This window comes from Platalea leucorodia (genome assembly GCF_965183815.1).
Source record: "Platalea leucorodia genome assembly, chromosome: 3".
NCBI lineage: Eukaryota > Metazoa > Chordata > Aves > Pelecaniformes > Threskiornithidae > Platalea > Platalea leucorodia.
Genome location: NC_138825.1, coordinates 66408863 through 66423449, shown reverse-complemented (window position 1 = coordinate 66423449; position 14587 = coordinate 66408863). Strand labels below are relative to the sequence as shown.

Here is a 14587-nt window from a genome sequence, read left to right as displayed (position 1 = left end):
ATCCAGTTGAATTAAATTTTCTCTGCTAGAGTACATTGATTTTGTAATGTGTGACTACAATTTTTTTAGCTCTTGGAAATACATCCTTGGTTGATCTTACATTGTTTTGATACAGCTCAATCCCCTTTGAAGAAAGGGTAGTAACTGTTCTGCGCTGGCTGCAGTTACCTGAAGACGAAAGGTAGGTATACAAGTGCAAGTGTAAGTTTCTGTTCGAGTGGTATTGCAATGAATTACTTTGTAATATGATTTCTGTTTTAAACAATATCTTATGCATTATTCTAACGATGTTAAAATATTATTTAATGCAAGCCTGTTTCTGTGACTGAAACTTTTTTTTATTAAGTTACATGTCTCTATTTCCCTTTAATATGTCCTTCCTCTGAATCATAGTGTTGTTTCCAATATTTGATATCCATTGTTGAAATATTTCTTCTAACTGTCTCAACGTGTATGTAAAATATTACATTTTTGGTACTGTTTGATATAGACCACACTTTTACACTCTGTATTTAGAAGAACCAGATTCCTCAGGCCATAAGTTTGGACCAGTAAGCAGTGGAGTAAGTAGTTCTGTAGTTTCTTTTTTTTTTTTTTCTTACGTTTGAAGCTTTGCTCTGACTCTATAATAAACTTCCATAATTCACGTTAGATTAACCAAATATGTTTATTAAATATATATAAATATATATTAAAAATATATATAAATAACCAAATATGCTTATTAAGAAAAAAATTTGTGAATAGACAGCCCATCCATAATTAACATTGATACAAAGCATGTAATAAACAGCCTCTTTAGTAAGTCTAATTTTTATTTTCTTTATTTCAATAACTTTTAAATTGCCAAAGCATGTTTGGGTGTGTCTTGTATGTTGCTTTATCTGCTCCTACTAATTCTTTATGTTGATTTTAGGGAGGGGTGGAGCGGGACAGAAAGTTTATATACTTTCAGTTTAGCAAGAACAGAGATTTTTATAGCAATGGTCCAAGTTTTGGTGGTTAAGTATTCATGTTATAATTGTTATTCATTTCCCACAGTCTCTGTGCAAAGGTTAGATGAATATTGGTCTTATCTCCCTGCAGTTAGATTTTATGCCTTCTCGGGAAGAGGGTGAAAAAAGGGACATTCACCCCATCACAGTCTGTGGTGTACCTATTGTATAAATAAGAAGTCTTTGGGACCGCTGCTGTTTTCAAAAGTACTAAATAGCTTTACATTTTAGCAAACCAAAGTGAAAAATGCAGAGGAAAAAGCTCTTGGAAATTCAGGAACATTGTAAAATTCTCTCATCTTGAATGGTCGGGAAGTTTGGGCATCTTAACTAGGTATTTAACCTCAGTGGTGACAACAGTGAAAAACTCTTGCCAGTTTCTCTTGAGGTGTGAGCAGTTACTGTTCCTGTAAGGAACTGTAAGATGAATGTAAGTCCCCAGTGAAGCAGTAGACAACTAATTGGAACTGCAGTATAGGGAACGTGTTTAAATTGGTTATCGTTTTCTTTGGTTAATAAGTGGATCTGAAGTTCTGTATGTCAGGAGTGGTCTGGAGAGAAAGACCACCTGAGGGTTTGTCCGTGGTCTCCCCAGGAGTATCTCATCTTTGTTCATACAAAGCATGACAGCTTATACTAGTAGTTCAATGAGGTAACAGAATGACTTGATTTAAAAATACTTTTTTTGTTTTGTTTACTTGGCAAGTATTCAAAAGTAGCCCCAGTGGCTGTACCGACGCAAGTGAGATGCAACGCCAGACCCCTGATCACAAACAGTGCTAGACTGGTAGCTTGTTCTTTGGCTTTTCCAGTCTCCTTAAACTAGTTTGCTCTGAGACTAAAATCCAGTCACAATTTGAAGGGCAGTTTGCTCCAGGGTCTCTCCCAACAGGGATTTTGAGGAAGAGTGGCGCAGGCTTGGCTTCCTCTATTCTCTTCAGCCCTCTGGTGTTCATCCATCAGCACCTGCACGCTCAGTTGTGCCCCTGGTAACGCACAAACATCGGTTTCATACTTTAAAACCACCCTCACTGGCTATAACCTGGGGTGGTGTTTTGGATTTTTGTTTTGTTGTTTGTTTTTAATGTCTTCAACTGAAATAACACATAAAAATGTGTAGCTCTGTCTTAGTATGGTGTGGGGCCCAGAAACAACTGGGGCCAAGAGCTGTGTAGTGTAGATATAGCCAGTCTTCTGTAGATGGAGGCAGTGCAGGCGCTGGGCAGTCTGCAGGCTCCCATTTTTGCCTAGCTGTATAGGTGTACCTGTTGAGTCCATTCTCAGTAGATGTAAAGGCTATGCATCTAAAGGGTGCAGAACTGAGAGAAGTAGGAACAGACAGAAAGCAGTTTTAATTGAGAATGCTGTAAGTCTGCTGTCCTCACAGTTCCTCCTGTGTTAGCGTGTGCTATATGTGCTCACTGTCATGAGTTTGGGGGTTACTCCACAGTTTTAGGTCCCCTGTGTCCTTCGTTTATGTCTGGGCTGCATCAAGCCTTGAATAGTCTATAAGAAGAGCTCATTATTCTTTATTAACATATACTGTTACAGTTTAGATTTATTCACTCTCCCTAGAAATAAGTTTTATTTTTTAATTGAAGTGGTTAACACTTACTTTACATTCCTATTTTTGTCCTGCAGGTCATTATGGCATTACAGAGAGTGGACAACATAGTAGGGATGCTGATGGATGGTCTCAAACAAATGAACTTGCATAAATGCCTGAACATTATTTTTATATCAGATCATGGTAAATTTGATTTTATAAAATATCAGAATTTTGAAGGAATGTTTTTATAAAGTAATATTCTGAGTTTATACTTACATGTTTCTGGCAAGGTTAAGGAAGCAGCTAATACCTAGAAATTACATTTTATATTATCAAGATGGTGTGGCAGATAATCAGTATCAGTGAGAATCAGACTATTTTATGAGGCGAGGGGAAGAAGTGGACAACATAGGGAGGAATTAAATAATTTGCATATTTTATTCCTAAATCCTCCTGTGATCATTACCAGCTGATAAAAGAAATAGAATAAAAAATGTGAATTTTAAAAAATAGATTTTATTTTATTCTTTTAACTACACTACACACCAATAGTTTGCGAATTGCTGAAGAAGTGGAAATACAAACAATATCAGTTATCGGTTCCCTTATCCATTATTAGAAGCTGTAAATATGAAACTTTGTTTTATTTCTGTAATACGTTTTCTATATTTCTGGAATTATTTCTGTAAGAAGTTATGTAACTTACCAATAAATTTTTTTCTGCTTCTTTTCCTGACAAACAAAATGTAACCACAGTTCCATGCAGCACAAAATTGACTTGCAGAGCTCATTGCCACTGGGAGTGATCTAAGCCAAGTATCTATACATGTTTAAAAAATATTTACAAAATTAATGGAGGGTAAACCTGTCAAGAATTATGAAAAGTAAGAGTTCAAATGCAATATGCAACTTGAAGTCCCTTTGACTTCTGGAAACTGATAAGGAAAACTGGGAGAAAAATCAGTCCATAATTGCTGTGCTTGTTGGGCATTTCTCTAGACATATTACTCAATATTGGATATTGGGCTAAATGAATATTTGGTCTGACCATTACTACTGTTCTTAGGCTCATAAGATTTCTTTCCCTTCAGAGAAGAAAATTTATCTATTTAATCAATTGGAGTGTCTTTCTTAGCTGAGGAAATGTCTGATTGTGTGTATCTATGTAATGTTTTGTTTTCTTTGGTACGTGAGTATTGTGGTCTGCTTGGATCAGACGTCTTGGAGTTGCTGATAAAAAGACCTGAGAAATTATATTTCTGACTTCTACAACTTAAGTTACATGTCTCCTCAACAAGGCTACTCTACATTGATATTCCTATTTTTAAATAAAATTTATTTCCTTTTGCAGGGATGGAAGCAGGGAGCTGCAGAAAAACAGCATATCTGAACACCTATCTGGACAATGTTCAAGATTTCATAGTAGTACCTGGTCCTGCAGCTCGCCTAAGACCTAATAATGTTCCAGATGAGTATTTCTCTTGTATGTAATTGCTAAACTAATTTTTGTTTCTCAGTTATACGCTTTTGTACTTTATGAATACAAACTTAGGATCTACATATTCCATTGGTCAACTAGGGGCAACCTGGATAATGATGAAGAGGAAATACTGACTAGTGCACCTGTGCTTTTAAAGACCATTTGACTTTGCAGGTCTGAAAGTGTATTTGAATCCTACAGATTGCTTTTGTGGGCTGCCTCAGAGTGACCAGCTGCAAATGCACTTGCCTTGTGAATGGCATTCCTTTGAATCAGATCTTTGGTACTCAAGACAGCCCCAAAATCCATTCCCCCGTCTCACCTCATTTCCTGATTTACCAGTTTATGTATAGATTTGCTATATTTCTGTCTTAAAGGAATGTTAGATTGTTACTATCTTTTACATATTATTTTATGAGTATTATGATGTATTTCCTAGTTAGTAAACATGGCCTAATGGCCTGACAGCAGTTCAGTAAACTGCAAATAAACATAAATAAGATAATAAACCTGAGTAAAAAATCAATGAATGCTTATAAATTTTAAACTTTGATTCATTATGCAGTCTCGTTTCAAGTTAATGCTTAATGCCTGCAGTTTTGGTACTTTTTAATGTAGAATACAGGCATTTCCTTCACATTTCATAGGTTTTTTTCCTATCTAGATCATTGTTCTCCATGCCCTTTAAAACTTGTAGGCCTCAACCCCAGTGACTTTAAGTTCTGTTTACTTCATTGCTTGATACTATTCTAAGCTGTTTTAAATGTTTCCCTGGAGAACGTGGGAGTCAAATGCAGTTCCAGGTTCTCCCTGGAGAAACCAATTCAGGAAGAATAGCAGAGTATCTCCTCCTTTTGACATGCGCACTGTTTTAATGAAGTGGCACAGCTGTCTTTGTAGCACTGCATATATCTATGCAGGAATTATTAATGGTTTCCTCATCAGTGTAATCCTTTATGTATTTTAGTCAAGCATGAGATATCAGACTCAGGGCAGAGTAACTGTGTGAAATGTAATGGGCCTGTGTTATACAAAATGTCAAACTAAATGGTGTAATGGTCCCTTTTGGCTTGACTCTAAGCATCTGAATCTTAGCCAGCTTGCACTTGGCTGTCTTTCTAAGGATGCTTGCCAGATAAAACTGCTGTCCTGGTAGTTGTATTTGTTTCTTTTTCCTTAGAGGTTTATTAGCAAGCAGGAAAAATCCAGCTTGATTAGCACTAAATGTTGCCTTGTTTGTGAAAACTTACTTCTTGGATTATTTTTCTAACTGTGGCTAATAGAGCTTAAAATTTTAAAGCTGTAAATAAGTAAGCAAGGGAAGGAGAGACTGAACTAAAATTTCATAAAAGCAATAGCTTCACAGTTTAGTGATTGTTTTGCTCCATATGGTTTTCATTCTGGAAAAATAATTTCTTATGTCCAGAAATTTTTTGAAATTCAGCTAATTATATCATGTAATAGGAATGTTTTCATTTTACATCTGATTTTTTTTGACTTAGGTGACTAATTCTTACATATGATTCTTCCAGTTAATTATGAAGGCATTGTCAGAAACCTCACAGTAAGTGTCATCATATCTCTCGTTTTAGCTTAATTTCTACTGACATTTACAGGTATTTTATGGCATCAGCTGTTTGCTGGGCTACTTACATAGCATCTGGACTTTGAATCAGTGACCTTCCATATGCTATACAGTTAGTAACAACAACAAAAGTAGTTCCACGCAGGGGAAGGTCAAAGTTGAGTAAGGTGTCATATGACTGTTATGGTTGTGCATTAACTAAGGTTTTGTGTTAATTTCTTTTCACTAACTCTTACGTAGCACCATATCATGTTGCTCTTCAAACTGGGTAACTTGTGTATCTGGACCATGCTGGCTGCAGACCAAGTCAGTGTAAAGCTGAGCTCCATTTCCTGGACAAGCATAAGATTTTCTTGCTCACACCTTTTTGATAAACAGCTTTGAGAGAGGGTATTTATTCTTTTTTGTCAGTTCCAGCTTAAGGAATTTGTTTTTCTGCTCTATACCTGGCTTCTGTTCTCATCCCTGCACTGCAATCTGTTTGCCTCTCAGTTGTGCAGACACTGCTGTTGATGAGAGCTGTGCTGTTTGTATAGATGACTTCATTATACAAAAATTCCACTATTACAGTAGAGGGGGTTTTTTTGTTTGGTGGGTTTTTTTGTTTGGTTGGTTTTTTTTGTTTTTGTTTTTTTTTTTAAATCATGAATGGGTCTTAGTTGGTGGAAAAATCTATTTGTCCCTGAGTGACCAATCTGAAAAACCTTTGAATGTCTGTTACTTTCTGTATTACAGAGCTGTAGAATTATTGCACTGGATAGTCTCCTATCACTTGAAAGTATCATGATGTTCATGTCTCAGTGTAATTCTTTATTAATTCTAAGCAGTACTGTTTGGTTCTGTATAATTGTAGGCTGTAACAACAAAAAAAAAAGAGTAATTTATGTCCATAATCCAATGTAAATATTCTTCTAATAACTATTGAATGCAAAACCAGTCAGTATTTGTTATTTAAATAGTTATTAATATTTATGTCCCAGACCATATGACTCCAAACCTGATGGAGTCCCGTTGTCCTTAGCGGAAGTTATTGTAGACCTTTTGCAATTGAAGTGCTTTGTAAGAACTGTGCATGACATAAGCAGAAGTTCGGTGAAATGTACATTTTATATTTTAATTTAAACATTTCAGTGCATGGAACCAAATCAGCCTTTCAAAGCTTATATGAAACAGCTGCTACCCAAACGTTTCCATTATTCCTATAACGACCGGATTGAACCATTGCACTTTTATTTAGACTCCCAATGGCAGCTTGCTAGGTAAGTTACAGTTTTCAGTACTTGATTATACAGCAAATAATCTCTTGTTTTCTCATAGCTTTTCTCTTCCAGATGCTTAGAATGCTATGATAGCTAGTGGAGCCTGATATTCTTGTTTGTCATAGCAAAGCGACATTGCAAAGAAACAGTGCGTGCTTTTCTCCGCAGTTTTTGCTGGCCTGAGGAGGCTCAATTCTAAACTGGCAGCTATAGATTACTTCCCCTGCTCAGTATGCAGGTAGTGGCAGGCTTTGTGACACAAATGTTAGAAACTAAAGTCCCTGTTGTCAGATACTTGATCACATCTTGCCATGCTTTAAGAATTTCTAAAGTAAGTCATGAAAGCTAAGCATGTGCATAACCACTCTGTTGAATCAGTCTTGTGAGCGATCCACTGTCATACACTGAACTTGCTGAACCCGCTATTGTTAATTACCTTACATGTTGAGAGCAATGAATTTACAACTCCCAGAATAACGGCATCTGCTATAATAATATAATTTTGAACACCTCTGTGATACTCCAGGGCTTTCATCAGGAGAGAGTTTTTCAGTCCATTTATTTGGTAAGTCCTGTTGTATAACACTGTAAACGTGTGCAAGTCATGCAAATCAGGTTTGGGTTACTAGAACTGCACACATTTAAATAATATATATGGACCTGGCATATGCTGGAGATTTGTTTTTATTAGACTGTAAGATGCCCAGCTGAATGCTCTAAATTACATTACATTTTTTATTAAAAAAAACTAAACAAACAAAAACTTAGAAAACTACTTACAAAAAGTTTTCTAAAGTTATGTTAGCCAAATGACAGTGAAGTGAAAATCTGTTATGCTGAGAACAAACATTTTGTTCATATGTCATCTGCTATTTGACTTCAAATGACTGTGAATGGACACTTGAGAATTCCATAGGGATAACATTTGCAGAGAAAACTATAATTCTGATTTTAAAGGCATTCTCTACCAGAGCTTAAAGACTTTCTATTCCCTATGGACAAGCCTCTAAAAATCTTTAAATAGACAAGTAAACAACGCATCACTGAAAGTATTTTATACTGATAAGGTTTGTAAAGTGTGAGCTATATAAACTGTGAATTTTTAATAGGAAACCGCTTGAGATTAAAAGCTGCACAGGTGGATTCCATGGCTCAGACAATCGCTTCCCCAGTATGCAGGTGAGACTTGAAAACTTATACTAGCTCTTATTTTTAGCTCCTTCTATTTCTGAATGTTGTGGTTGCTAGGTGTTGAGATTTTTGAAGATCTGTAACACTATTCCATCTGCAGTTAAAGAAATGAAGCATTTGTATGATTGCTATTGTGACGTGCTGGGTAACCCACACAGGGTGGGATTCCATTGTCGTAAGAGTTGGGCAAAAACCCAACAGGACTTACCCCAGAGATTTCGCTGTGCTGGTCAGAGTATAAAGTTGTGCCAAGTTGTTTTGTTGTAACATTAAAAGCAGGAAAAGAGAATACTTATGTCGTCAAGTCCTCAAATACAGTAATTGTATATCATAAGAGAATTCAGATTGGAAGGGACCTTGGGAGGGTCTCTAGTCCCACCTCCAACTCAGAGTCACCTGTGAGATCAGACCAGGTTACTCAAGGCTTTATGCAATTGCGTCTTCAGAACTGCTGCCAGGTTGTGCTGCTGGCTCACGTTCGGCTTGCTGTCCACTATGTCACCCAGGTCCTTGCAAGCAAAGTTGTTCCCTACTCCCCTGGTCTGTAAGGGTAGTCCATTCTTTGTTTTCGGGGGTGCCTAAGAACAGAAGTGGCAGGCTTAAACTGCAATAAAGAAGAGTTGATTTGGTTATTAGAAAAGTTTTTTAACCATTAATGAGTACAACAGTTTGCCCTGGAAGTCTGTGGAGCTTCCACCACAGGAATTAGCTAAGGACTAGTCAGACAAGCATATTTCAGAAATAATGTAATTACTTTTGATTCTGTCTTTTGCAAAAGTTGACTAAATGATCTCCCAACTCTGTAATTCTACTGTGTCATGATAGACTATGTATCACTGTTTTGAGGTGGTCTGTTCAGGAAAGAGCATGTCAGTCATGTTTAAAATAAGGAGAGTCCCTAAATTCTTCACTTTAATGAAAAATGGGAAGGGATCATAGGGAAACATGAAATCAGATCCATAGTCAGCTCCATCTAATTTGGGGAAGTTGCTTAACCAATCCTCTGCTTTAGTTTCTGCTATCAATAAAATGAAAGGCAATGCTATTCGTTTCAAAAAGCTCTTTTCAGGATAAAATCCACTAACAGTTGTGAGGTACCCAGTACTGTTACAATGAATATGTGTAAACACATCTATAAAGAGAGAACCCTGTATTTAAAAAGTTATTGAAAATAGGTTTTATGAGAAGACCTATGTATATGTAGTCCATGTAAAGCATAGATTTCTCTTAAAAGCCTTATTTTTCATGACTTGTGAAATTATGTAGTGTTGGCATCAGACTGTTTTTTAAAAATGGTTAGCCACAACCTGTGTTAATTTTGTATCAGTTCACCCTTCCAGGCCTGCTCTTCTCCCCTGATTTGATAATGGAAAACCTGTTGATAGGGTACCTAGTAATGGGTTACAACCAGCAAGGCCACGTGATGCCAAATGCCAGCTTAGTGTATTGTCTCTGCCACAGTTCAACTGTGTAAATTTTTTTCAGTAGGTTGATTCTATTCAAACATTTTGCTAGATTTGGGATTATCAATTCATAGCATTCCTAATTGGTCTTAAAACAGATATAATTTATCCTTCTCTGGCTAACGTTATAGCAGCATAAATTTCATACTGTGTAATTAAATAGTTCAACAGAAAGGAGGTAGCATGTTCCTGCCTCATCTGGTTCAAATTAGGCTTGTTGAGTAAGTTATTAGCCTAGAGATTTTAGTACCAACAGTTACAGAATGACAGCCTGCCTTAGGCTTAAACTCAACTCTGACTTCTTTTTTGAGATTATTAGCCTCTATTTTTGCTGCACAGCTATGAAATCTGAGATAATTGCGTTGTTTGCAAAGAGCTTTGAGATCTTACCGAGGAAGATGCTATAGAGTGCAAAGCATCCATCACTCATTCAGTAGCTTGATACCATAGATGGGTGCAATCTGTTTCGCTTAATTAAAAATAAGCTGAATATTTCAGGGCAAGTTTAAAAACAGTCTTTTTGGCAGCAGTTGAGTTTAAGCATTTGCTACCCTTGTCTCCTTGTTCTTACTCCTGCAGCAAACCCTGCTCTGTGCTGGTGTAAGTTTTGCATGGCTGTGGAGTTAAGTAGGTCGGGGAACTGAACCAGAAGGAAAAGAGCCAGCAGGAAAAAAGAGTTTTCTGAGCTGGCTGTGTTCCTGGATCAGGTTCACTGTATGGCTACACAATAGCTTGTGCCAGTACAGCTCAGGAAGTGGTGCAAGAAGAAGAAAGAACAGCTGCAAACCAGGCATAGAAGCCTAGGATCTTGCCATTGCTTAAACCATTTAAGACATTGCTACCAACAGATGTTTTTATAGCCTTGAGTTAAAAGCTTCCAAATTGTTTACAGGGCATGAAATATGATGGTTATTTTGGCTCAACATTTCCAGTAAATCTCTTAAAGCATTGAAAAAAATGAATTTAACTTCTTCAAAAGCAGAGACGAGCAAGGGACTTCATAAATGGCTGACGACAACTTTTTAAAGGCAACAATGAGACAGAACTGGGTTTCCTAATACTCTTTTACGACTTTTAAAAATTATTCTTATACGTTTACTTTTTTTTTTAAGAAAAAACATGCTTTTGACTTGATCCATACTATGTTGGGGAAGTAAAGATTAAGTTCTTTGAAGAAAATGCTCTGAGTTTGAAGATATGTTCCATTTCAACTTGTCTTAAACAGAGTTCCACTTTACTTTTCTCTGTAAATCCTAGGCTATCTTTATTGGTTTTGGACCAGGATTCAAGTTTCGTAATCAAGTTGATCCATTTGAAAACATTGAAGTATATAATTTAATGTGTGGTAAGTACAATTGATGGGGGTCATCTTTGTTCAGTAAAACATAGTATCTTTTGGGCATTGTAGGTGCCATAACAGATTTTTAAGTGTCCTTAGAAATTTGTCCTTAATACTTGCTGCTGATTTTCACTAATAAAAAGCTGTTTGTTTTTTTCTGAGAAAGGTCCAGCTTCTAAATGACTAAGGGCTGTTTAGGATCTACTGGTCAGGCCACCTTGTGTCTCTCCTTTCCGCTGGTCACTCTGTGTGTTCCTCTGGCTGCTCCAGAGCTGGCGCTTTGACTCACCACTACTAAAACTGACTACTTCACAATCTCTACCATCAAGAAGAAGGGATATTTCTGTCTCATGTCTAACTAGAGGCTTTATCAGATTAATCTCTCAGGTGACCTTATTCAGGCAGAACAATAAATAACAAGCATAGTGCAGCTGCCAGGCAGCTAACTTGCAGAAGGCTTGAGTCAGTCACCTCCTCTGCTTTTCATGCACTTGAACAATTCCTTGTATTTTGTCATATGTTTTCTTATTTGTTGGTTTCCTTTACCATATTTTTAACTTTAGTTACTTGATATAAATAGGTTTTTAATTCAGGTAAAATTTAGATTTTTTTTTTTTTTTTTATTTATTTTTGTTTACTTGATTCATATAATAAACCTCCTTCCAAATTCATCATTTTATGTGTCACTTGTTCAATTTATGTATGGTATCTTTTAATACTAGATTTAGATGTTTCCCTGTCCATTCTCATTGTCTAATACAACAGGTGTTTCAAATATACTTTTTTTTTTTTTCCTCTTTTGATAGACTGCAACTGTCTTGTTAGTCTGTAGTCCTGTTGCTTTGGAGTCTCGCTCTAGAGCTAGTTGTCTCTGCAATAGTCAGGTTTCCCATTTCTTACCCCTCTATGGTGTCACTCTGTAATTCATGATTGATTTCTGTTCCATGTAGTCTGCTTCTGTACCTGAGGATCGCACACAGCACACTCCGTATACAGATATTCTTCGCTTTATTTTCTGACACCATACAGTAGACTGCACCAGAGGAGTGGTGTTTCTTTCTGAAAATTAGACACCTTGGGACCCTCCTTTTTCCGCCCCTTTCAAAAACAATGTTACTGTGACTCCTTGTTCCATTGTCCCTTCTCCTTCGTTCTGTATTTCATGGTTTCTCCAGAAGTCTGTCACTAGTTCTACCACTTTCTGTTCATTTATTCCCCTTGAGGTCTTCACCTGTTTTCCATTGTTTCCTGCCTACTTCTCTCTCTTGCCAGGATCTATACTTGCTCTAACATCTGCATCTGTGAGATACAAAGTATTACCAAAGGGTTTGATCCAGAAAACACTTAACGGGAGCAGTGCACATGCTTGAGATCAGTGGCGATATTCAGGTATACTGCATTTAAACCACGTGTTTAAATTCTTTGCTGGAATAGGAAACAAGCTGTTGTCAGGAAGCGTGTCTCTCTCAGCCTTGTATGCTTTGCTGTCCTCTCATGTCATGGTTGATCTTCAGCCACCTTCTTGTGCCCCCCTGATCTGTTCTGTGTATGCTGCATGGGAGGGGTAGAGTTCTTACTGGCATCTCAGTGAAGTTCGTTCAGTGACAGATCAGATGTTTTAAGTGCAGCCATTGAGGTCTAGATTTCCTCCACCCTGTACAGAAAGAATTAGAAGAATAGGATATGCAAAAAGCCAGCACATTAACTTTCAGATAGAAAATGAAGTGAGGTGAGGTGACTTAACCTTTTCTGTGCTCAGGGCTTGGTGCCTTCTGGACTGCAGAAAAGCATCTTCTTTCACTTGTCGTTTGGGGCTCTAGAGTTTCTCATGGAGGTGCCTGACTGCACCTTCTTGCAAAGTGCAGTCAGAGAAGAGATACTGTCTCCCATTTGTCCAACATCTCGGCATTTAAAGCATGAGCACCAGATACGTACGACTAATTGTCTTGTCTGAATTGGGAAATTTCAACTCATGTTTTCCAAGGTGTTCCAATTGCCAGACGTGGGGATTTTTGGGACATTGAGAATTCCTAGTAATAGGAACATAACAACGTAATTCAGCTGTTGAAGTGGGGACTTGAGCCTGGGACTGGTTCCGATTTGGTTTTTCACTGTTTTGTGTGATGTATTCCTTGGAGCAGGGACTGCTGTGATTAGAAAGGTCGTTTTATTCATCTTTCCAAAGCAAAACAGCTTCATCTGGAGGGAATTATAATAACATATCGAAGTGGCATAGTGCAGTGATAAATGTGTTCAGTTCCCCATGTACGAAGGGAAGGAAGTTCAGCTCTAACTCTTGCGTTCTAGGTGGGTGATCTAGACACCAAGCTTTTGGATACAAGCGTATCTCGTCACCTGCTGTTTTGAAAACATCTTATTTCATAGATTCAGTATGAGTTAAGTGGAGGAACAACAAATCTATGAATGCTAGTGAGGATTAAGCAGGAAATAGGGCTTGATCTATTCAGTATTTTGAAGGTGTCTGAAGTGTCTCTGAGCATTGGTAGTAGGCAGCTTTTTGTTGTTTGAGTTACTTTAATGGCAGAGATTTAGGTGTTTGTGGGGTAGAGATGTTTTTGTGGTTAGACTACTTTGGTGACAATTTTGAAGCTTAACATTTTAGACATGAGTGACAAGCAGAACCTGTGTTCTGTCTAGGTTCTTTAATGGTTTTACCCTTTAGTGATGCTTATTAACTGAAGCTTATGTATTGAATTTCCAAATAATAATTAAAAAAAGCCCCCAAACTTATTCCCCAAAGCTTCAATATCATATAGTCACTAGCTTCATGTGTTTGAGATTACCATTCTGTCCCCCACTGCAAGTTTGGATGCTGCAAGTTCACTTCCCCTCAGATGTAAGCCTCTGCCATTTTTGCACTTGTTCCCTCTTTACAAGCAGACTAATACCATCCTGAGCCCTAGCTAAGAACATGCGTGCTTCCTTTTAAAGGGGTTACATTGCTTTCCCTTTTGGGTGTCATGAGCAGCAAGCAGTGCAGCTTTATTGACTCACCTATACTTGTAAGCACAATACGAGCAGTGGTGTATTACAGTCTTTCTCATCTTGTTAATATCACTTGAATTCTTTCATAGATTTGCTTGATTTGAAACCAGCCCCAAACAACGGAACTCATGGACGCCTAAATCATCTTTTAAGGAACCCCGTTTACACCCCCCACCACCCCAAAGAAGCAAGCCATCCTTCTGAATGCCCTGTGGTGGGACAAAAAGCCTTTTCAGTGAGCCTTGGCTGCTCCTGCAGGACAGGGGTAAATAGTGAAATGGTTGAAGTGTGGAGGCAGACATCTGTGTTGTATTCAAAGAGTTAAGCTCTGGATTCTACAGTGTTTATCTTTACCCACTAGTTTTGTAGTCCCCTAATATTGGTTTCAAAATCAAATCTTGCCAGGGGTTAGTGGATACTAGCCTGTATTTGTATATTCGTTTTTGCAGTTTGCTTATGTAAAATCATATTCAGCTCTGAAGAGCCTGGAAGATGCCACAGAAGCAAGCTTTGATGGGGAAAGAATTTGGTTCTTGCTTGCTTCACTAAATTATGTTGAAATTTCCCCTCTGTGAATGTTGTGTTTGGGCTGTCGTTTTCAAGACTGTAGATTTGCTTGTGGCAAAAACAAATTTGTTTCTGCAAATTCTCTGTAGCCCCTCTCCAGTAGATGCCAGTGACTTCTGTATAGGGATAACTTGCAAGGCAGATGTTATATTC

The 14587-nt window shown here is 37.5% G+C and overlaps 1 protein-coding gene across 6 annotated transcripts in view; it reads left to right on the top strand.

Annotated features, from left to right (window-relative positions):
* LOC309587957 (ectonucleotide pyrophosphatase/phosphodiesterase family member 1-like) overlaps positions 1 to 14587 on the top strand; it is a 60235-nt gene that overhangs the window by 34677 nt on the left and 10971 nt on the right. For 5 of the 6 annotated variants that reach the window (XM_082306605.1, XM_082306603.1, XM_082306606.1 and 2 more), the window contains 9 exons: positions 116 to 181; positions 491 to 563; positions 2637 to 2745; positions 3896 to 4027; positions 5557 to 5588; positions 6741 to 6868; positions 7978 to 8047; positions 10780 to 10867; positions 13957 to 14132. In XM_082306605.1, the coding sequence (XP_082162731.1) occupies positions 116 to 181; positions 491 to 563; positions 2637 to 2745; positions 3896 to 4027; positions 5557 to 5588; positions 6741 to 6868; positions 7978 to 8047; positions 10780 to 10867; positions 13957 to 14132 (874 nt within the window). The remainder of the gene's footprint in view (positions 1 to 115; positions 182 to 490; positions 564 to 2636; positions 2746 to 3895; positions 4028 to 5556; positions 5589 to 6740; positions 6869 to 7977; positions 8048 to 10779; positions 10868 to 13956; positions 14133 to 14587) is intronic. The other variant, XM_082306604.1, reaches the window with a different exon arrangement.